General features: G+C 42.3%; 1 protein-coding gene across 2 annotated transcripts in view; it reads left to right on the top strand.

Moving 5' to 3' along the window:
- Positions 1–2446: 2446 nt before the first annotated feature.
- Positions 2447–26824, top strand: part of SCRN1 (secernin 1) — a 61605-nt gene continuing 37227 nt past the window's right edge. The window contains exons 1-3 of one of the 2 annotated variants that reach the window (XM_023639449.2): positions 2712–2994; positions 14739–14836; positions 23850–24009. In XM_023639449.2, the coding sequence (XP_023495217.1) occupies positions 23851–24009 (159 nt within the window). In that variant the 5' untranslated portion in view covers positions 2712–2994; positions 14739–14836; position 23850. Of the gene's footprint in view, positions 2995–14738; positions 14837–23849; positions 24010–26824 lie in introns of both variants that reach the window. The other variant, XM_001499446.6, reaches the window with a different exon arrangement.

The following is a 26824-nucleotide window of genomic DNA, read 5'->3' as shown; positions in this document are numbered from 1 at the left end:
TCTTAATTTGATGAAAATTATAAATCCAAGAAGCTCAATGAGCCCCAATGGAATAAACAAACAAACGAAAATAAACAGACCAAGGTACATCATAATCATATTGCTCAAAACCCATGTTAAAGAGAAAACTCTTAAAAGCAGCCATAGGAAAAAAAATATTATGTACAGAGGAAGAAAGATAATCAAACACAGACTTTCCTTCAGAAGCTTTGCAAGTCTTGTGACAACGTCTTATGACAATAGAATGGTACCTTTAAAGTGCCAAAAGAAACTCAACCAAAAATTATGTTCCAACAAAAATGTTTCAAAAATGAAAGTGAAGTAATAACTTTTTCAGACAAAACCTGAGGGAGTTCATTACCATCAAATCTGCACCTACAACAAATGACAGCAATAGTAGGAAAGAGGAGGAGGGGAATAGAAGTATACTGTTGAAAGCGTTTTGCCTTATACCTGAAATTATATTATTTGAAGGGAGACAGTGATAAATTTAAAATGCATACATATTGTAAGTCTTAGAATAATCAAAAAATAAAACAAGCAGTCTGACTAATACATCAATAGTGAGTATAAAATAGTATATTTAAAAAATACTCAATTCTTCAAAAGAAGGCAAGAGCAAAAAAAGAGAAAAAACAAAGAACAGATAGAACAAATAGAAGTAGCAAGACATTACATTTAAAACCCATCATATTGATGGACCTTGAGGGAATTATGTTAAGTGAAATAAGCCAGCTAGAGGAGGATAATCTCTGTATGACTCCACTCATATGAGGAATTTAAAAATGTGGACTAAGAGAACAGTTTAGTGGATACCAGGGGAAAGGTGGGGTGGGGGGTGGGCACAAAGGGTGAAGTGGTGCACCTACAACACGACTGACAAACATTAATGTACAACTGAAGTTTCACAAGATTGTAACCTATCATTAACTCAATAAAAAATAAATAAAAAAATAAAACCCATCATATTGATAATTACATTAAATACAGATGGTCTAAACCGGAGTTTCTCAACCTCAGTGCTATTGACATTTAGGGCCAGATAATTCTTGGTTGTGGGGGCTGTACTTTGCATTGTAGGATGTTTAATAGCATCCTTGGCCTCTATGCACTAGATGCCAGTAGAGACCTCCCCCACCTCTGTCACCGAGAAACCAAAAATGTCTCCAGACATTGCCAAATGTCCCCTTGGGGAAAAATTGCCCCTTTTTAAGAGCCACTGATCTAAACATTCCAATTAAAAGGCAAAGAGTGTCTGACTGAATGAAAAGCAAGATCCAATTATATTCTGTCTAAAAAAGCAAAAAAGCCACTACAATGTAAAGACGGAGAAAAGTTGAAAGTAAAAGGACAGTTTCCTTCGTTGGATTAAATGCACAGTGAGGCCCCTTATTGCTCCAAGAATCTATATGACCACTGCTCTATTGGACAGTATCTGCACTGATTCCCTCAGCCCTCTCCCACTATCCATCACTCATGTGGCAAACGACAAGCACAGGGATAATATTCAAAAGACATGAGGAAAAAGTCTCCTTCCTTCCCCTGCATTCAGTCACCTATTCTCCTCCCTGGTGGCATCTACTAGTACAATTTCTTATATATTCTCCCAAGATATATTCTATGCATTGGCAAATATGAGTACAGGCATTTTATTTTCTTCCCACAAACAACACATTTACCCAGTGTTCTGCACGTGGTTCCCCCATTTAGCGCATTTAGCGTAGGATGCAAATCCTTCATATCAGTACATAGAGATAGATCTCTTTGTTACAGCTGGATGGCATTCCATTATATTGATGTGCTGTGATTTGTTTGAACAGTCCTCGGCTCATGGCTATTTGCTTCCCATTTTGCTAGCACAAATAGTATAGCAATGGATGACCTTGTACTCATATCATTTCACACGTGTCAGTGTATCTGTAGGATAAATTCCAGAAGTGGAATCCTTGGGTCAAAGACTAAATAGGTATTTGTTATTTTGGGAGATACTGCCAAAGTGTCCTCCATGTTGGATACAAAACTTTTTGATTTTTGCTAATCTGACAGGTGGAAAATGCTACTTTGTATATTTAATTTGCATTTAAGTGAGCTTGAATATTTTTTCATGAGCCTGAGTGGTATTGCATTCGTTTTGCTGTGAACTGTCCATTCATACCCTTTGAGATGGTCTTTTCTTTTTGATTTATAAAAAAGACATGACTAATGGTCATGTCCTGACCAATGACCTTGACACCAGCATCAACACACCTGTCACCTTATTAACCCAGGTATGAAATCTTCGCTTTGCTACTTGTTGTGTGGCCTTGGGCAAGCTACTTAACCTCTTGGGGCTTCAGTGTCCAAGTTTTTGGCATAGGCTTATCAACATGGCGCACGACGGCACCTTTAAAACCAAGGAGTCGGCTTGGACATGTGAGTCAACAAAGTACAAGACACGTTTCTCCGCGGAGAAATTTTGCTTAGGCACGGAGGCCCGCACGTAGCAACCAAACGGCGGAGTCCGGGAGATGCGCCCAGAGCAAGTGGGGCCTGACTCCTTAAAGCCCGAGTTCTCCGTTTTGAGAGAGCCGCGACCCCGGCCGTGACCGACAAATAGAAATCGAGCAAAGAGGAGCCAATTTCTGCAGCGAGATTCGCCTCCTGGTCCCTCCTCCTGCTCCCAGGCGCCCTCCCCTACCAGGCCGAGCGCGGCGCTGCGGCCCCGGCAGCCCAGACGCGGCGGGTGCGGCTCGGCCCGGGGACCCCGGGTGGGGAGAGGCGGGGGTGGGCCCGGCGGTCACGTGAGCCGGGCCAGCTGTTAGCGGAGGGCGGCGGGCCCGAGCGCCAGGAGTCTGGGGAGGGGGAAGCGCCGGACGGCCGCCTCTGCCACTGCAGTTGCAGCCCCCGATGTCGCCGCAGTAATAGCGGCCGCAGCAACACCCGCACCCTCGGCGCACCCTCGGCGGCCGCAGGATCAGCACCGCAGAGCCGAGCCAGGAGCCCGCCACCCCGCAGGTGAGCCCCGGCTGGCACGACCGGGAACGCAGGGCGTCTGCAGCTGCTTCCCCGCGCGGGTTTCATCCCGATCCGCCATCGCCGTCCCCGTGCCTCGTCGCCTGCAGCTGTCCCTCCCAACCCGCGGGTACCGCTACCCCGGGTCGAATCCCGCGGGTGCAAACTTGGGCGGGCTGGGCTCCCTGGGGGTCAGGGGAGAGGTGGCCCTGGCCCAGGGTTGGGTGACTTGGGCTAGTAGGCTGCGGGGGCGCAGGAGAGGGACGCCCCATCCCGGGGCGCGGGCACTGCAGCCTGGTTGGAACCTGTCTCTGCTCTCCACACCCCATCCTTCTCCCCACCTCCCTTTAACTCTCAAAACCCCTCAGGCTATGCTGCAGTTCCCCTTTTCCAGTATTGCGGTTTCCTGATATCCCAGTTGCTGGCCCGCTGGGGTGTGTCCCTTGTGCGCCCTGCACCCCCGCCACCCCTCGGGCCACTCCGGCGCAGCGCGGGTGGTGGAGCGGGCCTGGCACCTTCGCGGGAGGTAACGCACCTGCCGCGCGGGCGGGCTCGCGCGAACATGGCTGCCTGGAGGGGCCCGCTGCCCTTGACCCGGCTCTGCCCCCACGTCCACCGGGTCGGCGATCCGACTCGTGTCCGGGGGACTGCCCTCCCCTTAAGGGCAAACGCACGGGCTGTAGCTCTGGTCTACGTGGGCCGCAGGACTTGACACAACTGCCCCCCAAGCCACACCCGGGGCGGGTCTTGGGGGTGGGGGGGTGTCAGGGCATGTTAACGCAATGGCGCCGGGGCACTTATTGGTAAAAAGCGCTCATGTCTTTAAGACGATTGTCCGCTTCAGTTTGCTTTTGCGTCCTCGGTTCGCTTGTCTGCCGGGGCGCCGATTATTGGGCGACATCACTCTTGAGGTCTGAGACGAGTGTGGTCTGCAAAGCAGGAGGGGCGCTTGAACTTGAGAAAATTGACGAGGACCCGGATTTAGAGCTTAAAAATGTCCATTATACCCAAGTGCGTCTAAGGAAGCTGTCATTTACCGTGACACAAAACTGACTTGGTAGAGTTCTGTTAAATAATACTGCCTTTCTGGATTTGCTGTTTAATTCTTGCTTGCAAGTGTCTTGAATTACTCTGGTGTCCAGCTTCCGCGTGGTGTGTGTGTGTGTGTCTGTGTGTGTGTGTGCGTGTGCCTACTGTGTTCCAAGCCTGCCCAGAAGATGCATCACTTGCAGAGGAAACCTATATTAATTCAAAATGGCAGCATGAAAAATCAGGCCAGACTGAAGCAGCACAGACCACAGCTAACATCAGCTGCCCCCTGACTTAAGCCGTGGTGAGGGAATCTTCGGGAGGGAAGGCTCTTCTGGGTGTGGCTGCAGCCAGCTCTTGGGGTAGGGAGTGATTCTTGCATCAGGCTAGATTACAGGGTGCTGTCGGGTCCTGGAGAGGTTCAGTGGGAAGTTTGGGGAGCTGTAATTATCTTCTCTAACTTATCAAAAGCTGATGCAAAGACCTAATTAAAACTCTCCGTGATTTTGGTCTGATTTTCTCCAGGCTCTGCTAAAGTCTATTTATGTGGCTGCTGATGTCTGTTTGATACGTAACTTCTGTGTTTTGTACCTACAAGTGGCTCATAAGAGATGAGTGTCTAGTGTAAACATCATCCAAGAATAGTACATATAACAAATACCAGGTTCTTAGAGCAAATTTCCTTGGAAGAACTGATTTAGCACCATGAGCAAGCACCCAGGCACAAGAGAATGGTGAATTCTTGAAAGATGACGCATTTTAGGAGTTTTTATTTTTTGAACAGCCTTTCTTTCCCGTTTCACTGTCGTGCTGCCAGCCATCTTCTCATTTAGGAAGGAGGAGTTGCATGAGGAGGCAAGTGTTTCAGGGATAATGGAATAGAGGAAGATTAGCGCAAAGGTCAGGAGTGGTGAGCCGGGAGCAGCCTGAGAGAGGTTGTCTGCTGTCAGCTCCCTTTTTACAGCCTGGGAGGCTGAATCCAGCACGCTGAATGGACTGTGCCCAAGGTCATATAGCTGGTTGGCAGCTGGCAGTGAGGACCAAAATCCAGGTCTTATAACCCCCCATTTCAGGGTTCCACATGCCACCTTTCAAAGCCTGGGGGAAAAGGGCAAACCTGTCATTATTAGGACGGCAAATGTGTAGAGCAGCTGGAAACCAAGCTGTGACATGAATTTTAAAATCTATAGGTATTTAAAGTAAGTGACTACACTTTAGTTTCCTGATTCAAGCCCATTTAACTTCTTAAACTGTGCCTACCTCCTGTTCCCATTTTCCAATGACTAGACTGCTTCTATATTTGAGAACCAGAAACATAATTTAGTCAAAATCTTTGAGGTGAGAAGTGCATTTTCTGATTAAAAAATGAGTTGCTCCTGTTTGTGGAGAATCATTAGGTCAATTTCTTTTTAAAAGAAACCAAAGTAGGACATATAATAGCTTTTGAATGTATCTAATTTTAAGTAAAAGTAAATATCAAGCCTATTTTAAAATAACTTTGAAGTAGCCCTGAAGAAAGAGGCTTTTTCTAGAATTTGAATTTGAATTCTCTGAGTCATATACCAGTAACCTCAAATCTACTAAAGCAGAACCAGAAATTGTACACACGTTGGTGTTTGTGCAGAGGTGGCGAAGATCTCGAGAATATTTCTTCTGGGTATTCTGTACCTTCAACCTGGTGATCTTCAGAAGAAGAAGGTGGGCAGGTTGTAGGGAACAAGGAGAATAATTTGAGATGGTAAAGCAGATAGGAGCTAGATGTGGATAGATATGTCAAAGTGAAGACATGCTGATGCCACGTGTGACATTTAAAAAAAATAACTTGCATTAGAGCATGAGTGTGCAGATTCATTTAAATTCCCCTGATATGCCAGATATTTTAAATCACAAGTTTTTAAAATACATAAACACATGCAATTTGTGCTTGTTGGAGAAAAATGTACAGATAAGCCAAAGTTGTTTTTTTTCTTTTTCTTTTTTTTTTTTTTTGAGGAAGATTAGCCCTGAGCTAACATCTGCTGCCAATCCTCTGCTCTTTGCTGAGGAAGACTGGCCCTGAGCTAACATCTGTGCCCATCCTCCTCTACTTTCTATGTGGGATGCCTACCACAACATGGCTTGCCAAGCGGTGCCACGTCCGCACCTGGAATCAGAACTGGTGAGCCCTGGGCCGCTGAAGTGGAACTTGCTAACTCAACTGCTGTGCCACTGGGCCGGCCCTAACCAAAGCTGTTTTTTAAAAATCACCCATGATCCCTTTATCCAGCAATAATCAGTCATTATGATCATTTTCATTGGAATAAGAGCCTAGGTCTGTGCTGTCCAGTTCAGTAGCCACTAGCCAGCAGCCACATGTGGCTATTGAGCACTTGAAATATGGCTAGTCTGAATTGTGATATGTTGTGAGTATAAAATACACACCAGATCTCAAATATATGAAAAAAAAAGAATTTAAAATATCTCATTAACAATTTTTATATTGATTATATATTGAAGTAATATTTTGGACATATTGGATTTAAATAAAATATGTTATTAAAAATAGTTTCACCAGTTTCTCATTTTTTTAGACGTGACTACTAGAAAACATAAAATTGCATATGTGGTTGCATCTGTCTTCCATTATATTTCTGTTGGAATGTATTGGTCTAGATCATTAACAAAAAGGGGAGGTTGGTTGAGGTGTGTTATACTGACATAGACCTGGACATGTAAGGAGAGAGAAGATTGAACAGAAACTGGAGGGGAGATAGGATGGCTGGAGAAGGCTACAAGGAGCAGGTGCTGCGGGACACTTCATAGATGGAGAGAGTGAGTATGTGGTGGGCTGGGACTGCTGGATGATGAGACTTTATGAAGCAGAAAAAGCAGAGTGTGTGGTGTTCCCGGATTTGGAGTCAACAGAATTGGGGTTGGCAGGGGTTACGGTGATGAGACTAACCAGGGTGGTGAAAGGACAGCACGGACACAACTGCGCAGCACACTGGAAAGTCACTTCCACATTCTGATATGTCTGGTTTCACAAACATATCAAACACATCAAGGTAAGATGAATGCCTCTCATACAAAGAGAGGTTTCCAGGCTGCAGGTCCGGGGACCTTGGTCCTAGCTCTGGTTCTGTCTCTAATTAGGGATGTGACCTTGAGTAAGTCACTCATCAAGACTCTTATGATCTCCTTCTTAAAATGGGATAAACAAACACTGTCCACTGACTTTGCTGGGTGGTTTCCATGGGATGAAATATGGCATATTAAAAAACACAAGGGATTATTAGAATTTATATTAGCCTATTACAACACTACACACTAAGGTAACTTTTTCTTCTACACTTGTGCATACGAGGACAACAACGAAAAGACTAGCCTTCCTCTGGTTCAACCAATATAAATGCTCAAAACTGTTACATTTTTGAGTAACAATATTTTTGGGGATTAGGAGTGGGTTAGCGATCTGGACAGATTTCTTCCCTCCTTTCCCCATCCTAAATAGTCAGTTATCCCGACACCATTTTTTGTTTAATACATCTTTTCACCTCGGTTTCAAATTCAGCCTTCATCATATACGAATTTCCTGCATTATATGAATATATTTCAGGAGTCTCTGTTCTATTAATCTGTCTATTCTTGCATCAGTATTAACTGTTTTAATTACTGAAACTTTGTAATGTGGTTTAATATCACGCAAGGTTAGTCTTTTGTCATTAGTTTTCATTTCTGAAACTTCTTGGGTACTCTCACATAGCCTTTCTAGATGAACTTCAGGACCCTTTTTGTCAGTTTATGTCCAAGACTGATTGCTGCCGAGTGACCCCGTGGATTATTAGGGGAGACTGACACCTCTGTATAGCATTGGATCTTCCCAGCAAGGAACAGGAATATCTCCCTGCTCTTCAGATCTTCTCCGATGTCCCCCAAAAGCCCTACAGTTTACTTCATTGAGGATTTGTACATCTCCTTCTAGTAAACTCACCAGCAAATGGGCAGAACCCCCATGAAGAAAACTACAGAACTCCAATGATGGACTTAGAGAAAAGCTCACGCCAACAAAGACTAGCCCTGCCTCTGGTTGGAAAGATGGAGGCAGGGCAGCCTGGTAGTTAAGAGTATTTTGGAGTTTGGGTTCCCACTCCACTACTTGCTTGTCATATGACCCTGGGGAAGACTTAACCACTCTTAACTTTTATATGTTATATATTTTTATATATTACTTAGCATGTTATTAAGCTCATAGTGAATGGTTAATATTCCAATACAAAATGTTAGATTTTATGATTTTGATTAATTTAGTTATCCCTGTCAAATGAATCTATAAAGCCAGTATAATTTCAATCACATGCCTAGAGGGACTCTGGAAACATTTTCCCAAATTTTTTAAACGTTCAGCTGGAGAAACAAATGGATGAAAGAGCCAAGAAATGTAGAAAAGAGTCGTTGGGATGAAGTAGGATCTGTATTCGCTTTTTCTCTGAGATTGATTGGCCACAACCCTCTAGCACTTTGTACCTACCCACTACCAGGTGATTGGCATATCCTTTTCCATCATTCTATGTGTCTCTTCTACCCTCACTCTCATACCTACCCCCAATCTGGGCCTTATATGGGATCTTCTTCTCAGCAACTCTCAGGGGTGGTTTCAAAGCTCTTATTAGTGGAAGGAATGGCTAAGACCACCTGCTCCCATTCCTTTTGTGACAGGTAAGCTACCTGAAATCCAAGAAGGCAAGAAGTGATGTAGGTGTCAATCATATCTACGTGTCCTCCCTCCCTCAGTAGCTCCCAGCATCAACCCAGTCTGAGATGGTGGTGAGCTTAACCGGATGGAATGTCAGGTCACCCAGTGAGAGTGACTGAAAGGGGAGAGAGCTGGGGGTCTTCCAGCTTGAGTCTCACTTGAAGCAGAGGGAAAGAGCTGGAGATGGTTAATGTTCGCTTCTTCGTGTGTTCTTAATGGTTATATATTTAACCTAAATCTCTCAGTGCTTAATCTACTCCCCTAAGGTGAGGTAGACATCCTTGAAACCTCCCATAAGCTTTCCAATCATTGTTTTCAGTTAGGTTGCTGCCTTCCTCTCTTGGTTGTGTACATGAGCACCTCTTCTTCTGGATGATAGAGACCTTGAAAACATCTGTGGAGCTCCATTTTCCCTTGGGTTGAACAAGCAGCCTGTAGGTGGTTAGGGGCTCAAAATACACATTGGCAATTCATCTGACTTCTTAAAAATCCTAATCAAAATGATGTAGCAATCAAAGGCTCTTCTGAATATTTTTTTCTCCTCTTAAAGTAAAACCTTAGTATACTTTAAAATTACACTTATCAGTGCCCTAGTGACCTGGAAGAATTCAATGAAATGTCTTAAAATGTCCTTCTCAAGCACTAAAGTAATCAGATTTATAAAAAAATGATTAAAAATCCAATGAAGTAATATGAGCTTGCTATAAAGAAATTTAAAATGACATAACTGATAAAGTAAAATTTAAAGTTTCTATCTCTATATCTCACCCTTACTCCTATTGTCAGTTAGATATTAATCCTTCTTGGCCCTTTTCTTTTTTCCTATCTATCAGTCTATCATCTATCTATGTATTTATCATCTATCTATCTTTTATACTTATATTTACATAAACGTTTATGTGCACACACATATATATACATACAAATATATTTGTATACACATATTATTGTATATATATATAGGGTCCTTTTGATAATAAAGTGGGATAAATTTCCTAATGGTAAAACGCCAATGGCTCTAACCTTAATGGACATTTACAAAGTAGTTTTAAAGTCCATTTTGCTAGACATAAAGTAACTCTCTGGTTACTAGCAAGATTTAAATCTTATTACTTTATTTCTTCTGTAAGAAGTGAATGTTCAGCTAATTTTTTTACAGGGATAGAGTGTAAACCACCATTTTAAGAATGGGAAGGTTTTTTAGAATCTCAGTCTGCAGAGTTGACAGGTACATATCAAATCACATTAATGGGAAAAGATCAGAATAGACAATGCATTGTTTAGATGAGAGAGGAAAACAGATGGTGGGAATAGGAAGGTCATAATTCAGAGTAACCTTGCCAAATTAGTGGACACAATGACAGCAATGTTAGAAATGAGAACAGAAGGAAATGAAAGGACCCTAGAAGCGGCTTGCTCAGTAGTTCCCAGATCTTCCCCACAGAGAATGCTTTTGGCAGCTGACCACATACCTGCCTGTTTCAAACACATTCTTCTCCTTTATCTCCAATATCATTATATTCCCAGAACACTGTTCTTTAAGAACAAGTTAAGGGAACAAACCTTTCTTGCATTCTAGATACTCTACATATATTATCTCATTTAATCCCCATAACAGTACATGGTAGACATTGTGGCCACATTTTATAGATGAAGAATTTAGTGGAGGAACTACGCCTGGAATCCAAGTCTGTCTGAATCTTTCTTAAAAAGCCATCATGTAACTGCTTAGAGAGATCATCGTGACTGCACAGTTCTAACGTGCATCATTAATGTGACGCAAGCCACTTTCTTTGCTTCTTTCTATTACTATGAAAGATGGAAAACTGTCTCCAACCTGCCATGTGTTAGAAAACATCTTCCTTACAATGAACTTGTCTGTATTTTTCTAATTTGGCTAGTTTGAGTGACAAAATGAATCCCGCTTATGCTGTTTATCTACTCTTTCCTGCATTAAAAAAAAAAAGAGGGGGAGCTGGCTCCATGGCTGAGTGGTTAAGTTCGCACACTCCACTGCAGGTGGCCCAGTGTTTCGTTGGTTCGAATCCTGGGCGCGGACATGGCACTGCTCATCAAACCACGCTGAGGCGGCATCCCACATGCCACAGCTGGAAGGACCCACAATGAAGAATATACAACTATGTACCGGAGGGGCTTTGGAGAGAAAAAGGAAAAAATAAAATCTTAAAAAAAAAAAAAAAAAGAGGCATCCATGAGAAATGGATGCCATTCAACTAATCTCTCCTCTTCCTCTCACTCTAAAATCCCTAAAAGAGCTCTTGCAAAAGAGATAAGCACGCAGCCTGCGTTTTCTTTTACGTGGTACCATGTTATGAATGCACCAGAATGATGGACAGATCACTGGGTGTGGTGGAGTTTTGGCAGGTGGTCCTTGAATCCATGTGTCCCAACACTGAATGTACACAGACTACATAATGAGCCATCTGTACCTGCACTACTATTTTTCAAATGTGTAAGAATTCCATTGTCATTTAGTAAATACATATCTATTGAGAGTGTTACTAAATTCATGACATATTCATTACGTATTTTTACAAACCAGCTACAATGACTGTTATGTGGAGTGTCCATGAAAATTTTTTGACGTTTAAGAGTTGGGAAACATCAAATAAAAATACTTTGCATTATAGAGGAATTCTGGAGTGATTTGAAGAATACGTTTTTTTTTTGAGGAAGACTAGCCTTGAGCTAACATCTGCTGCCAATCCTCCTCTTTTTGCTGAGGAAGATTGGCCCTGAACTAACATCTGTGCCCATCTTCCTCTATTTTATATGTGGGATGCCTGCCACAGCATGGCTTGACAAGTGGTGCGTAGGTCTGCACCCGGGATCAGAACCAGTGAACCCTGGGCTGCCAAAACAGAGTGCGTGAACTTAACCACTATGCCACTGGGCTTGCCCCTACTTTTTTTTGAGGAAGATTGGCCCTGAGCTAACATCCGTGCCCATCTTCCACTTTATATGTGGGACGACTGCCACAGCATGGGTTGATAAGCAGTGCATAGGCCCATGCCCGGGATCTGAACCAGTGAACCCTGGGCTGCCGAGGTGGAGCATGTGAACTTAACCACTACCCCACTGGGTCGGCCCCTGAAGTATACTTTTGTAAAGTGATTAGTTACCTCCTAATTTATCCTATGAATAAATGTAGATTTTGAAGCACAACATTCCATTTGACTATAGAAAACTCTACATTTCCTTAATTAGTCTGTCACATGAAGCATTAAGTTAGACATTTTGCTTTATTCATATTTCTCATTGTGACCATATCTTGCAAATGAGGCAGAATCAGATGTGGCCAAAAGATCAAATGAGTTCATTTGCCATGGCTAAACTGTGGGGTTCTCCCCAACCCACGAGTCTCTGCCTTATTGCAAGCCCATATTTATTAGCTACAATGAATTGGAATAATAGATTATTTCGATTTCCACTCTTCCTTTTCTTTTTTTAAAAAAATATTTTCATACAAATTCTATATTTTCATGTGGGAAATGTGAAAGTGACTGAATATATAGAGGTTAAGAAATTGTTTACAACCAGATATACTACAACCAGGGATAATATTACTCCTCAAAATATTGCTGCATTTCCTTATGATCTTTTTGCATCACCTATCTAAATAATATATGTAATTTGAATGATACCATATACAATTTGTGTGACCTCTTTTCATTTTACGAGCTTGTTCCCATCTATTTCTTTATTTCCTGGCTTTCCATGATGTGTATAGATAGCCAATTATGTCATAAATTTGTTTTGTTTTCTTTTTTGATTCTTATAATCATCTAAGTAGGTGTATTTTGGGAGAGAAGGTTGTACCAGCAGTGGCCCATTAAATTATCAGCGGTTATGGTAAACTTGAGTAGTCATTAATTACCTGGAATTTTGGTTTTACAATTTTTAAAGATTTTATTGTTTTCCTTTTTCTCCCAAAACCCCCTGGTACATAGTTGCATATTTTTAGGTGTGGGTCCTTCTAGTTGTAGCATGTGGGACGCCTCCTCAGCATGGCCTGATGAGCAGTGCCATGTTGGCGCCCAGGATCCAAACCAGTGAAACCCTGGGCTGCCGAAGCAGAGCGTGAACTTAACCACTCGGCTACAGGGCCGGACCCCATGGTTTTACAATTTTTAAATAGACACTCTTTTAATTTCCTCTCACTAATCACCTGAATTGCAGTATTTTTGGGATGAAATAATAAATCAGTTTGTGATCATCTCAATCATTAAGAAAAAAGTGTCCTAAGGATATTTCTTAGCAGTCTTACTGATTTAGAAATATTCAACTGCTTGACATGATATTTAACTCTTCTTTTTTCTGGCTCAAATTTCTTACTTTCTATCCAAGGCAAAAGTAGTCATCAAAGGGTTTACCTTGCATCTGTGTTCAATAAAGAAGACTTTTTTTTTTAAGCCATTTTTAAAGAGTTGGATGAGACTCGATTTCTTTAAAGCAGTGAAAAATGCAAAACATTTAAATAACACTTAACAAACCAAATCTTCTTGGTTGTCATGTAGCCTGATTTCCCAGTTTTAAAGCTAGAGACGAGAAAACACAGCCTCCTACACCCCTATTCGTCATACAAGGGAGAAGAGAATCCTACTCTCGCAAGTTCACCAGGGATGGGTTTCGCCCACTTTCATCCTGAAGGCAGAGAACGCCGCTGCCTGTGCTGTTGCTGAATTCAGCAACATCCCATTACAATTAAATGGTTTCCTTAAAAATAAAGTTGAGAAGCAAGAAGGCAGAAAGTTGATGACGCTTGAGGATGGCTGATGCCTTACAGGGCTTTGTGGTACTCCTCTCGCGTGTGTTGGGAAGTTTCCACAGTCCCAAAAAGAGCCAGGCAGAAAAAATGAATAATACTTTTGAGAAGCTAAGAAGTTAAACAAGCTCTCCCATGGCTGTTGCACACCAGTCTGAACTGGCTGCATCAGAATCACCTGGGCATTTGTGAAAAACATCCTTCCTGTGGTCTCAGCTCAGACGCACTGAATGAGAATCTCCAAGGAGGGGGTGTCCAGGAAGCTGCCATTTTAACAGGCTGCCCAGACCATTTTGATGTGCGGCCAAATGTGATTACCATGGATTGAACTACAGCATGGGAGCATCTTGTCAGAATCAGATTTTTCAGCTCTTTTTCTCTCATTGAAGTGAAATATAGATACCCCTCCTTCCCCTTCATTTGCTCAGCAGACATTTAGCGAGGTCTTATCATGTGCCAGGCTGTGTGCTAGGTGCCAGGGAAATAAGAATTTATGTAAGTCCTTGCCCTCACGGGGCTCACAGTCTGATGAGACCAGGGTTTTACAACTTGAGGAAAAGGGATCAGGCAAAGCAGAGGGAACCAGGGACTCGCCTCTTCCCCCAGTGCACTAACATCCCGAGCCAAACTAAAGCCCTTCCCTGTCCGTCTTCCTTCCTCAAGGAGGTATCTGAGCCCCTGAGTGAGTTACTCACAGGTAATAACTCCGAGAAAACATTGCCTGTGTTAGATCAGTCCAGTGCTGTTTCTTATCTTCAAAGAATTTTAAACATCTTATCCTGTGCTTTACTTTTTAAAAGTTATTCATTACAGAAAATTTCAGGTACATGTAAAAGTAAGGAGAACAGCATAGTAAACCCCTATGTACCCACTCCCCAGCTTCAGCCATTTTTATTACATTGTCCATCTTGTTTCTTCTGAACGCCCACCCTTTCTCCCCACCCTGATTACTTTCACTCTATCACTTCACGTGGAAATATTTCAGTATGTATCTCTGAAAGCTATCGGCTCTTTTTTCAGACAGAACCACAACATCATTATATCTAAGAAATGTATTCCTTAGTATCATAAATATCCAACCGGTGCTCACATTTCCCCAGTTGTCTTATAAAGTTTGTGTACAGTTTGTTTAAATCAGGATCCACGTAAGTTCTGTGTACGGCAGTTGGTTGGTTGATTTGGTTCTTTTTTTCCTTGCAGTTTTCGTCGTTGTTGTTGAAGAAATCGGATTTGTCCTGTGGCGTCTCTCACGGTCTGGATTGTGCTGGTGCATCCCCACCGTGCCCTTTGTCTTCCCTGTAAGCCGATGGCTAGAGCTAGAGGCTCTGTCCTTCCGCTTTGGTTCTTTAAAGACATCTTGGTTAGACTTGGAGTGTGTCTTACATGTCAGGTGCAAGCCGTCGCTGAGAGGGTATCGTAGCATCGGAGCATGGTAGGAATTGGTGCCAAACTGGCAAACCCATCACCAGGGACAGTAGGAGGGAAGGAAGTGAACATTTATTGAGTGCCACTGTATACAGCCACAGGACTAGGTGCTTTCCGTAAGCTCTCACACGAACACAAGTGCTGTGTTGGGTGTGGGGGATTAGTTCCATTTTCACATGGGGAAGCTCTGGCTCAGAGAGAGTTTCTAACCTGCCTGTTTCACCAGGTTAGAGGGTGGAGTCAAGATAGGAACAAGGGTCTGTCTGTCTTTCAAGTGTGTCATTTTCTTGTCCCTGTATACGTGGGGCTGCAGGGGCAGCCAGGCATTGTAAATGAATACGACTGAACGGGAAAAGAAGAAACAAAGCAATAGTCCCGGGGTGATGATAGGTGGCGCTTCACTGGCCTCAGTGCCCGGGACTGGAGGGGACTGTGGAGAGGAGCCCTTCTCAACCCCAGTCTCACTGTCATGCAGGAATGTGGACCCGGGCTTGCCAGATCCTTTGAGTTTTCAAGAGAAACCAAGTATCTGAATTTCTTTGGAAAATCTCTAGATTTTAAAATGTTAGGGGCTAATTCAGGTTTTTAAAAAAATACTATCTAGCCCAGCACTCTGGGCCAAACCAAACAAACATGGAGCCTGCCACCCCTGTCCCACCCCATGCTGCCTGGAAGTATGTCAGCTAAAGACGGGCACAATCCTGTCCTTATCCATGCCTCAGAAAGGTGACAGGGGGCTGAGATTTGAACCCAGGTTGGCTCCAAGGCCTGCTTACTTACTTAGTACCCTACAGGATCTCTCTTCCCTTAGATAGTTCTCATTCAAGGCATTAAGTATTGGAAGCTGGAATTCACTGGCTGTGGAGTCCTAAAGCTTTATGTTCTAGTATCTTGAATTTTCAGTGAAACGCTTAGTAGAATCTTCCTTTCTTTCAGGCAGAGCTTGACGAGTCTGAGCTAATTTATACGCCTTTCATCAGCTGGCATTTACATTCCAATTTTTAGTTAGATAATTCCTTTCCCAAACACTTGATTTATTCCTTACCATTTCAACAGCAGATATGACAGAAAAATCAATTTATAAATGAGTATCATCTGTCCTATTTTCAGTTCAGCAGGAATGTCAATAATTTAAAAAATGAATTCATCAATCAGTAAAGTAACGCTAGAAAATAATTTCTTCTTTGCTTTTCTGGAAGGTGGTAATCCACAGACCTTGGACTTAAACTTACCCAGCCTCCTCGGAAAAGCCGGGAGCTTGGAGAGCACGGAAGACTAGCTGAACATTTGGGTTTCATTTCCTTGTGTGAGGAAAGGCGCTTTCTCACAGTTATTTGCAACACAGTTAATAAGCCTATAGCTTATACACACAGTCATTTTCTTCCTCTCAGGCAACTCAAGGCTTTCTTATTCCTGGATAAGGTGACTGATGAGGGCCACTCCAGCTTCATTGAGCTAAAAGGGCAGGGCTCTTTGGCAGTCAGGCGAAGAAAACCCCTGCCCGGGCTTGGAGCATTCACGCCCTTCAATAACAACTCACTGAACTTGAGGACAAAGACCTTTTCTCCCGTGCAGCTTCCTCCCTCCTCGTCTAGACATTCTGGAAGCGGTCTCCTAGTTACGGGGGTGCAGTGCTCCAGCCTTCCACGCCTGTACCCAGGCTTCTGTCCCCAGTCAGAGGGTGAATGCCAGTACAGGCAGCTCCTGTGCTGTGAACGCCAGGAAAGCTGGAGTTCTGATGCCTCCTTCCAAGAGGCAGTCAGGAATCTTGAAAGGAGTTTGATAAGGAGGACGATGATGGTTTTGGGATACTTGACCACAGGGCATTGCACAATCTCCAAAACCGAGTGGCCCAGTACTGTAGCCTCTACCGACGAGTGGCTATTTAATTAAAAAATTTTTTAAATTGTGGTAAAGTACACATAAGATAAATTTGTCATCTTAATAACTGTTTTAAGTGTACAGTATATCCATATTGTTGTGCAGCCACTTTCTAGAACTTTTTCACCTTGCAAAACTGAAACTGTACCCATTAAACACCAACTCTCCATGCCCCTCCCCCCAGGTTCTGGAAACCACCCTTCTACTTTCTGTCTCTATGAGTTTGACTACTCTAGGAACCTCACAGAAGTGAAATTATACAGTACTTGTCTTCTTGTGAGTGGCTTATTTCACTTAGTATAATGTCTGCTATATGATTTTAAATTACTTAAAAACTCAGTTCCTCACTTGCACTAGCCACATTTCAAGTACTCAATAGCCCCATCTGGCTAGCGGCCACTGTACTGGACAGCACAGATGTAGGACATTTCCGTTATCACAGAAAGTTCCATTGGACAGGGTTAGTCTAAAGGAAAACAGGTGGCTCATACTGAGAACTGACTGGAGGTGGGGGCTGTGAGAAGGAAAATACTAGCTATTTTTTCATGCCCTTCCAGCTGGTGAATAATCTAACTTCTTTTCTCCACCACAAAAACAATACCAGCTATGTGATGTTTTAATATTTACAACTTGCATCCTTATCCCAGCCTCCATTCTTTTAATATCCCCTCTCTTCTAATAGCATACAACGTTAAAAATAATTTCAGCTTGAGAAAACATACAGTATAGACTACAGATAAATGTACTTTAATATATTCTTAGCAAGTACTTCTTAGGAAGTGCCTGTCAGTTTAACCATCTATGGGAGTTAAATTGGAGTGTTTCATTAATTGGAACTGTTAGTTTATTGCTAGCCTGGCAAGAATCCTAATTGGCATTTACCACAAAGAAGCCTTATTCAGTAGACCTACCCTTTAGACCCATTGCTTTTAAAGATTTTTGCTTGAAACCCACAGTAAGAGACAAATGGGGTGTCTCAACCCAGTACATGTACACTTACGTGTTCATATGTGTATACCCGAACTTAAAATTAAAGTTTCTTGTACTAACTTACTGAAATGCATATATTCTTTTATAAAAAAGGCTTTTCTAAAGAGAAAAATGTGGATCCTATCCACTAAAGTGATTTTATAGCTGGCAGAAGGTCCACAACCTGCAGTTTGGAAAACACTACTTTGGACGCTCCTGGGTTCGGTTTCAGGCCTAGGGTGTGCCACCGCACCCCACCCCACCTCTGGGTCCCCCTGACTCAGAAAACGGCTTCAGAATTGCACCTCAAAACCAGCACGTTTGAAAAAGCCATCAATCATGGCTTTATTTCTGCGTAAGCTCTGTTCACTGATTTTAACGCTGGTTTAAGTAGAGTGTAGTTATGATGGAAAATCCATTATCAAATGGTTATACTATTTTCTAAAGCTGAATGTAAAAGATGAAAAAAATTTTTATGCACTGAATTTCTGTGCTGACATGTATAATTGCGAATTAATTGTATTTTAGTTTATTTTTCTTTGTGGAGGAGAATATGACATCTCCCAAAGCTGGATAGAGATAGAGGGGGAAAAGTAGAAAAACCTTGAAGTTGGTTTCTTGTGTCGTGCATGAATAGTTTGACAATTTATAAAAATCCTGTAGACAAAGATTTCAAACTACATGTTTTATACAGTAGATAGATGAGCTAACTTGTCAGGTTTTTTTTCTTTTTCCTTCTTAGTGTGAATATCTGGTATCTTTACCAGTATTTTGACAAATAACAGGAACAAAATTGAGTTTCCTTGAATCTCTTTCAGAAGGATTTCATTTCGGGATCAGCACAGAATTGGCTTCCTGATGGGCGAATTTTTCTTTTCCTGTTAAGGGGACAACTGTAGGAGGCTGGTTTACTTTTTGTGTAAATAATAGTAATGAACATTCATGTCCTCCCTGAATAACTCTGAATTGGGCAGGCTGTAACAAAAAGGACAAGAAAGTATCAGAGAAGAGCTATAATAATGCTGAATAAAAAATTTCGTCCTAGCTATAACTCATATAAGAATTTGCCAGTTTTGAAATTTTAGATGTGTCAGGATGTAGAAGTAGAGCCAATTTTTTTTTTTTTTTTGAGGATGATTAGCCCTGAGCTAACGTCTGCTGCCAATCCTCCTCTTTTGCTGAGGAAGACTGGCCCTGAGCTAAAATCCGTGCCCATCTTCCTCCACTTTATATATGGGATGCCTGCCACAGCATGGCTTGGTAAGCTGTGGGTAGGTCCACACCTGGGATCCCAACTGGTGAACCCCAGGCCACCGAAGTGGAGAGTGCAAGCTTAACTGCTACGCCACCGGGCCAGCCCCCCAATTTTTTTCTTTAAAATAAAATTCAGGGCAGCCCAGTGGTGCAGCGGTTAAATGCACACTGTTAATATTTTGGGCACATTTCCTTCTAGTTTTTTATATGCATATTTTTTACATAATTAAGATAATTTATTTTGGAATCCCTCAAACCATTTCTCTATGCACTTAAGAACTCTTCACAGACATTTTTAATGGTTTTATAGTATTCCACCATATAGATGTAACATAAACTTTTTAACCATTTCTCTGATGCTGGACAATTAAGTTTCAGTTTGTCTTTCACCTGTATAAATACCACTGTGATGAACACTTCTGTGCATAAATCTTGTTCGTATTCCTGATCATTTCCTTTGGGTAGATGCATAGAAATGGAATTCCTTATCGATCTCTTCATCTCCACCTACTGTGTTGTCTCTTCCCTATCACAGCCAACTTCTTTCAGAAGTTGTCTATGTTCACTGACTCTATTTCCTACGGAAAACCTGGCTTAAAAGTCTTCAGTGGGTTTACTATCTATTATGGGATAGACACTAAAATCGTCGCCATCTCCCTCCCCGTCCATCTGTCCTTCGTGGAGTAGGAGGAGAGATATCTGCTTAGAGGAGGTGGTTGGAGGTTTGAAGAGAAGTGAGGGTATCAAAGTTTATTTAGAGGAGAAAGAGACAAATTGACCAGAGAAGTACACAGAGGATTTCCAGGCAGCAGTGAGGGCCACTTTCATGGTGTATTCAGAGTAGGAATATGAGATTCAGATCAAGGGAAATGGAATTGTTATCCAGGGCTGGGAGCACCATTAGCTTCTGGGGAAAAGAGTTTGCCTAAACTCTGCCTGGTGAGTTCAACAGCTGCTTCCTAAGCTTTGTTTTCTTTAGTCTTCCGAAAGTGTCCTGCCTCCTCTTTGCTAATTCAATTTATATGGTTGATAGCACATTTTGTCATTAGAATAAGTAGAGGACTTCACAAATAAGTACTTCTGGGATCATGGGAAGCCTTCATGTGAAAATCTTCATTTCTTGGTTTATTGGGAAGTTTTGATGCTGCCCTGTCCAATAGGATTCCTACTACTCACGTGTGGCTATTTAAATTCAAATTGATTAAAGTTTTTAATAAAATTAAAATTCAGTTCCTTAATCATATTGATTACACTTAAATAACTACATAAGCCTAGTGGCCACTGGGTTGGACAATGGAGATAGAACATTTCCATCATTGTAAAAAGTTCTTTTGGACAGCACTGATCTAGAGAGCAGAAAAGAAACCAGCTAAGTCATCTCCGAGGCTAGTCAGTATGTAGAATGGTGATCCAGGAAAAATATATGGACAATTAGCCTTGGCTAGTTTGCTAAGGTTGTGATGCACAGTTTGCTGGTTCATCAGCATTTAAAAAAAAATAGACTTATAAATTCTGCTCCCTTTTGGCATTCCCAATCATTCACAAAATTCAGTGGAAAAGCCAGCCTCCCTGGGCCCACAAACCCCTGGGCTTCTGTTGCCTACATCCTCGTCATGGTCCAGTGACCTAGATGACCTGCTGGCCAAGCGGACGTCCTGGCTGAAGAATAGGTGCTTGTCAAAAACCCTATGGGTTTTATTTATTTTCTGTAGATACATCTTGAAAATTCAAGACCAGTGGATTCCCACTATTTTTAAGGATCAAATAAAGTTCCGCTCATAGATGAGACAATAGTACTTTTGAAATGGCCCACCAACGGGGGCTGAAGGGAAGTCATATTGCATATGAGAGGCTTACAAACATGGGTGAATGTGTCCTTTCTCCATCTTATCTTCTTCTGGGTCTGTTTCACTTTATTTGGCCCACCATCAATTCTTCCCACCCCCAAGTTCTAAGAACCCTCTATAAAGGCATTTTATCTTATAATTATTCTAGGTCTTTCTTACACATACAGAGTCTTTGTTTTTCTCTCTCTACCCCTGGAGTCTAAAGATAATGCAGTTTTTGTGAGAATGGGAAAGGTTAAGGGGAGAAAGATCTGGAGTCCCTTTATCGTCCTGCCTTTTCTTTCTCACAAAGGGAGTGGGGGATATTTTCATGAGCTGAGAGGGAATTATTTTCAAAGTTATGGGCTCCCCCACTTCTCTGTACCCTGGGGACGGGCCTGCCATAAGCAATAAGCAATGAGGGGACGACCTCTGACAGTCCAGGGTGTGCGTGTACAGACTAACCTGAAGTAGCCTCGATGTAGACATAGGAATATGGTCCCTCACAAAGATGTTTCTAAACACAGACAGAATGTTGCTGACCCTGCGATTTGATAACTGCTCCAGTTATGGGTGAGGAGAGTTGGTTTTGATTGGCTTGCTTAACAAAAATTTTGAGATGCTGCTCTATTTGAGCAGTCAAAACCCAAATAAAATATCTTATACTCCTATAGCCTCTACAGTTTGCAAAATATGTTCTCAAGAATCATTTCATTCGATACTCATGGTAAACCTGTGGGCTGAGGCAAAACAATTGCAGAAGAGAAAACCTAGGCTCAGAGAGGTAAAGTGACTTGCTCAAGGTCACATAGCTAGTAAGTGGTGGGGCTGAGTTTTGAATCCCAGTTGCTTTTCTGAGGACATTGCTTTACTTCTCACTTACATTTTGGACTCATAAAATAAAACACATTTAATTGTATAGTTGATGACATAAATATGCTAGTTAGTTCAATAGATAATGTTCTTTGAGTGCCTATAGTAGGGAGTTGAGAAAGGGGTGACTGTTGGTGGCATGGGTCCTGCCCACAGGGAGCTTTATTCGAAACAGCTAAAGCAGTACATTTACAAGCAACAAATGCACATTATCCTAGAACAAACTGGATGCATTAGTGCTTATGGATGCTGAGAAAATGACAGAGTCCGTTATAGAAGGCTTCCTGAAAGAAAGGGATTTTGAATCAGATCCTGAAAGATATGCACAAAAATGAATGGAACAAAATTCTAGCATGAACATCTAGGTGCAGAGGCATGGTGCAGAGAAAGAGCTGTAGAAAGTCAGCTTCAGTTTGGGGGGAGTATTAAGAAAGAAGAAAAGAGCGCTTGTTCGTTGTTTATTGAAAATGTGCCCTGCAGAAGGTTTTGTGTAGAGCTGCATTTATAGTTGTGTGCAAAAGAGACATGGTCCCTGCCTTCATGTTGCTTAGACTTTGGAGGGAGACTAAGTATTGATTGTTGGTAATAAAATAATTATGCAAATATTTCAGATTGTGATTGTTACTATAAAGGAAAAGGTTAAGATTCTATGAGAGCATATGGTACAGTGACAGAAATTAGACTGACATTTGAACTGGTTTGTGAAGGAGCAGAATTAACTAGGCAAATGGTGTTGGTGTAGGGAACAGAGAAAGGAGTGCTCAGGAAAGCGGGTACAGCATGTGCAAAGGCCCTGGGAGTATTGGAGGAATTAGAAAAAGGACTGTGTGCTGGAGTTGAGAGAGTGGAGGGCTGAGTGGCATGAGATGAGGCTGGAGAGGGGGCACAAGCTTGATCAGGTTTTGGTCTTTGTTCCAAGAGCCATGCAAAACCTCTGAAGGATTTTAAGCAGGGAGGACATGATTGACATGATCAAATCTTCCTTTTAAAAACGTCACTTTGGCTGCAATGTGGAGAATATTTTGGAGGGGGAATAACAGTGGTCATGGAGTATCCTTAGGAGGCTACTGCCGTGATCCAGGCTAGGGATGACGGCAGCTTGGTACAGGGTGGTGATAGTGGAGATGGAGAGAAGCAGATTGTTCCCAAAATTTGGAGATCAAATCTACAGGTGGAATTTGGTGGTATGTTAGGTAATGGAGAAGCCGATGGTAAGGATAGTTCCTGAGTTCCAGATGCTCCAGTGGGGTGGATAGTGGAGCTGGCCAATGAGATAGGGAACCTAGTTTAGGGAAGAAGATGATGAAATCAGCTTTGGATAATGGGTAGGCAGTCGGGTCTTTGGGTCAGGGGCTCAAGGAGAAAACTGAGCTGGAATTAAATGTGTAGGTCATTGGCACATAAGTGACCAATGGGCATGAATGAGTTTTCCCAGAGAGAAAAGAGAATTAAATGGGGAAAGAAGGGTCAAGCAGTGAGGATGCTCAGTGCTCAGGTAGAGGAGAACAAGGCAGCCCGGGAGCAGCTGGAGAGTTGGGAGGAAAACCAAGAGGTGCTTGAGTGTTATGTCATTGAGGTGGACTAAAAGTGCATAAAAAAGGAGGAGTATCTTTCAGTTTATCTCTAGACCTATTTCCCCATCAGCACCACCAAATCTATTAGGTGGCAGCCACACATCTCTAGAGCGGAGGTGTGTCTGTAGGGCACTCTGACAAGGTATATTTATTTATTTTCTATTACTGTGACAGATTGCAGTGTGTGTGTGTGTGTTTTCTGCCTGGAACAATAACCTCCTTTCCTTTCTCCTACGTCATTGCACTTTTGGCTGCCACTGCAGTTTGTTGCAAATCTGAGCTCGTTTAATCCCACGGAGTACTAAACAGTATCTGGTCGGAGCGGCTCTGTGGTTCTACTCCAGGCACCCCACCTTGCTTTGCCAGCTGGGATCTCTTAATGAGCTTGCTGCACACAGTTCAATACTAAAACTGTTTTAGCTGGTGAAATATGTTGGAAGAACTCACTGTTGGAATAGTCTATGTTAGGCCTGCTCCCATCCTGTCTCTACCGTTCTCTCTCTTTTCAGGATGCCTGTAGCTCCTCCAAGTTACTGTTTTGTGGCCTTCCCACCACGTGCTAAGGACGGTCTGGTGGTATTTGGGAAAAATTCAGCTCGGCCCAGGGATGAAGTACAAGAGGTTGTGTATTTCTCGGCTGCTGATCATGACCCCGAGAGCAAGGTTGAGGTAAGTCGTGTGTTACAGTCTCTCAGGTAGCATTTATTTTCTTCCTCTGGCTTTGCCCAGCCCATCTTAACTTTCGTGGAAGCCTATTCACTGGTCAGAACTGTCATATTTGTTCTGTTGATTCCTGTTTCCATTCAGGTTTATTCATAGCCTTAAAAACAGGATCACGTGGAGAATTCCGTGTTCTTTGCTGTGGCCCTTGTTTTATAATTAAGTAAAATATTTACATGGTTCCAAAGTCAAATCTACAAAGTAAGATATATTCATAGAAGTCTAACTTCTATCTTTGTCCTACTTATTCAGTTTCCTTTTTCTCCTATAGGTAACCATATTTTGGAAGTTTGGTTTATCCTTCCGTTTAAAAAATTATGTGTATATGTAATAAACTACACACACACACATGCATTTGCATATTCACCCCAATCCCTTTCCTCCTTTCTTAGATGAATGGTAGCATGCCATACACACTTTTCTTCACTTTGCTTTTTTCCACTAAAACCATATCTTGGAGATCACTTCATTTGGTATATAGATATCCATCATTCCTCGTTTACAGCTGCAGAGTATTCCTTCTATGGATGTATCATAGTTTAATCAGTCCCATGTTGCTGGACATTTGGGTTGTTTTCCACTCTTTTGCCATTATACATAGTGCTGCAGTGAATAATAGCCTTATGCATCTGTCACAGTATCTGGTCCTGGTTTATATATTTTTGTCAGGTTAAAAAATTATCCATCAATTCCTATTTTGAGTGCTTAAAAAAAATCCTGTTTTTGTCAATATTTCTTTGGGATAGGCTCCTAGAAATGGGATTTCTGGGTCACAGGGTAAATAAGTATATAATTTTGTTAGGTATTGTCCAATTTTCTTCCAAAGCTGGTGTACCATTTTGCATTCCCACGGTCAATGTATGACAATGCCTCTTTCTCCATATTCCTAAAGTGTGTTATCAAACTTTCCCGGTGGCTATTTTATGTTAATTTTACATTCTGCTATATACTAGATTTTTTATTGGTTGTGTCAGCTTTTATCATTGATTCTCTTGGGTTTTCCAGGTATACTGTTATAACTCCTGCAAATAGAGATAGTTTGATTGTTCTTACATCTCTAATGATTTTCTTATCTGATTGGCTTGTAGCTTGGATTCACTGTTAAAAGTAGTGGAGATAGTGGGTGTCCTTGCCTTTGCTCCTGGCCTGAGTGAGGGAGCCTCTAGTGCTCCCCCATTAAGTAAGATGCAGGCTTTGGGGCTAAGATTTCTATAGTTTTATCATGTTAAAAAGTATACATCAGGGGCTGGCCCCGTGGCCGAGTGGTTAAGTTCACGCACTCCGCAGCAGGCGGCCCAGTGATTCGTTGGTTCGAATCCTGGGCGCAGACATGGCACTGCTCATCAGACCACGCTGAGGCGGCGTCCCACATGCCACAACTAGAAGAACCCACAACGAAGAATACACAACTATGTACCGGGGGGCTTTGGGGAGAAAAAGGAAAAAAATTTTTTAAAAAATCTTTAAAAAAAAAAAAGTATACATCAATTCCTATTTTGAGCGCTTTAAAAAAAATCCTCAAAAATAGGTGTTAAATTTTGTTAAAGGCCTTTTCAGTGATTGTGGAGATAACCACCTGATTTTTTCTTTCTATTCATATAATAATTGAACCCTCTTTGCATTCATGGAATCAACTTCTTGGTTATGGTATATTTATTTGTGTGTGTGTGTGTGTGTGTTTAAATGGTAGCTGTTTGTTGAAGGATGACGAATTTGGAGAAAGAAATTGAGGGCTGGTAAATTAACAAGCTCTCTTCACTGACATAACCTCTACTCTTCGGGGTTCTATGCTTTACAAAATAAACTGATTTTTCTGGTGCTCATGCTAGGTTTTAAATGGATATTCTTCAGTGTGTATTTCATTTCCTTATCTGAATCTTTATCTGTTTCGATCCTTTAAAAGCATGAATCAGCACCAAAGAGCAACAGGACTCCACAAGGAGCTGCTTATGTTAGACGAATTTAACAGGAGCAGTGAAATGAACAGGCAGAGTTGAGCATGACTTTGCAAGGGCTGTCTGTGGGTGGGGCAGAGGCGGCCTCTCTCCCACAGGAATTTCCCCAGAACCACTTGCCTCTCATGTTGTGCCACTAACTTGGTCCAAGCCCCTAAACTTCAGCAGGACTTTCCTTTCGTATAGACGAATATAGACGTATAAAGAAGAGTGCTAGTTTCTCTGGTGAGCATGCTAGGTTTTAAATGGGTGTTCATTGATGTTTGAATGTTCATGTTGTTTGGATCTGAATCTTTCTCTCTGTTCCTGGAACAGAGTAGACTCGGTATGGATGAAGTTTGCTGGTTGGAGTTGTGACTGACCTTCTCTGTCCGTCTTCCCTAAATGTTTCTATCCTTTTTCCCAGAGAGTCATATAAACTGAAATAATACTTTGATTTTCACATGGGCAGGTTTAATTTCCCAAAGATGGCAGCACCAAATCCCATCGCCCATGCACATCTTACGCTCCTCCGTGCGACAGACGCTCCTTCATAGAGTGGTGGGGTTTACTCCCTACACCCCTGCCATGAATCTTGGTGAGGGCTTGTGATGGCTCTGACCACTGGAGCTTTGTGGAAGCGATGCTATGTGACCTGTGGGGCTGGGTCATAAAAGGTTTCAGCTTCCACTTGTCTCTCTTTCTTTACGGACTTTAGCTGTAAGAAGCCGGGCACCATGTTGGGAGGAGCCCAAACCGGCCCACATAGAGACCACGGGGCGGGGCCCACATGGATGGGAATCAAGGTCCCCCAGCTAACAACCAGTGAG

The sequence above is a fragment of the Equus caballus genome, chromosome 4 (genome assembly GCF_041296265.1).
Source record: "Equus caballus isolate H_3958 breed thoroughbred chromosome 4, TB-T2T, whole genome shotgun sequence".
Classification (NCBI taxonomy): domain Eukaryota; kingdom Metazoa; phylum Chordata; class Mammalia; order Perissodactyla; family Equidae; genus Equus; species Equus caballus.
Note: the sequence above shows the minus strand (reverse complement) of the source record. Positions and strands in the feature narration are given on the sequence as shown.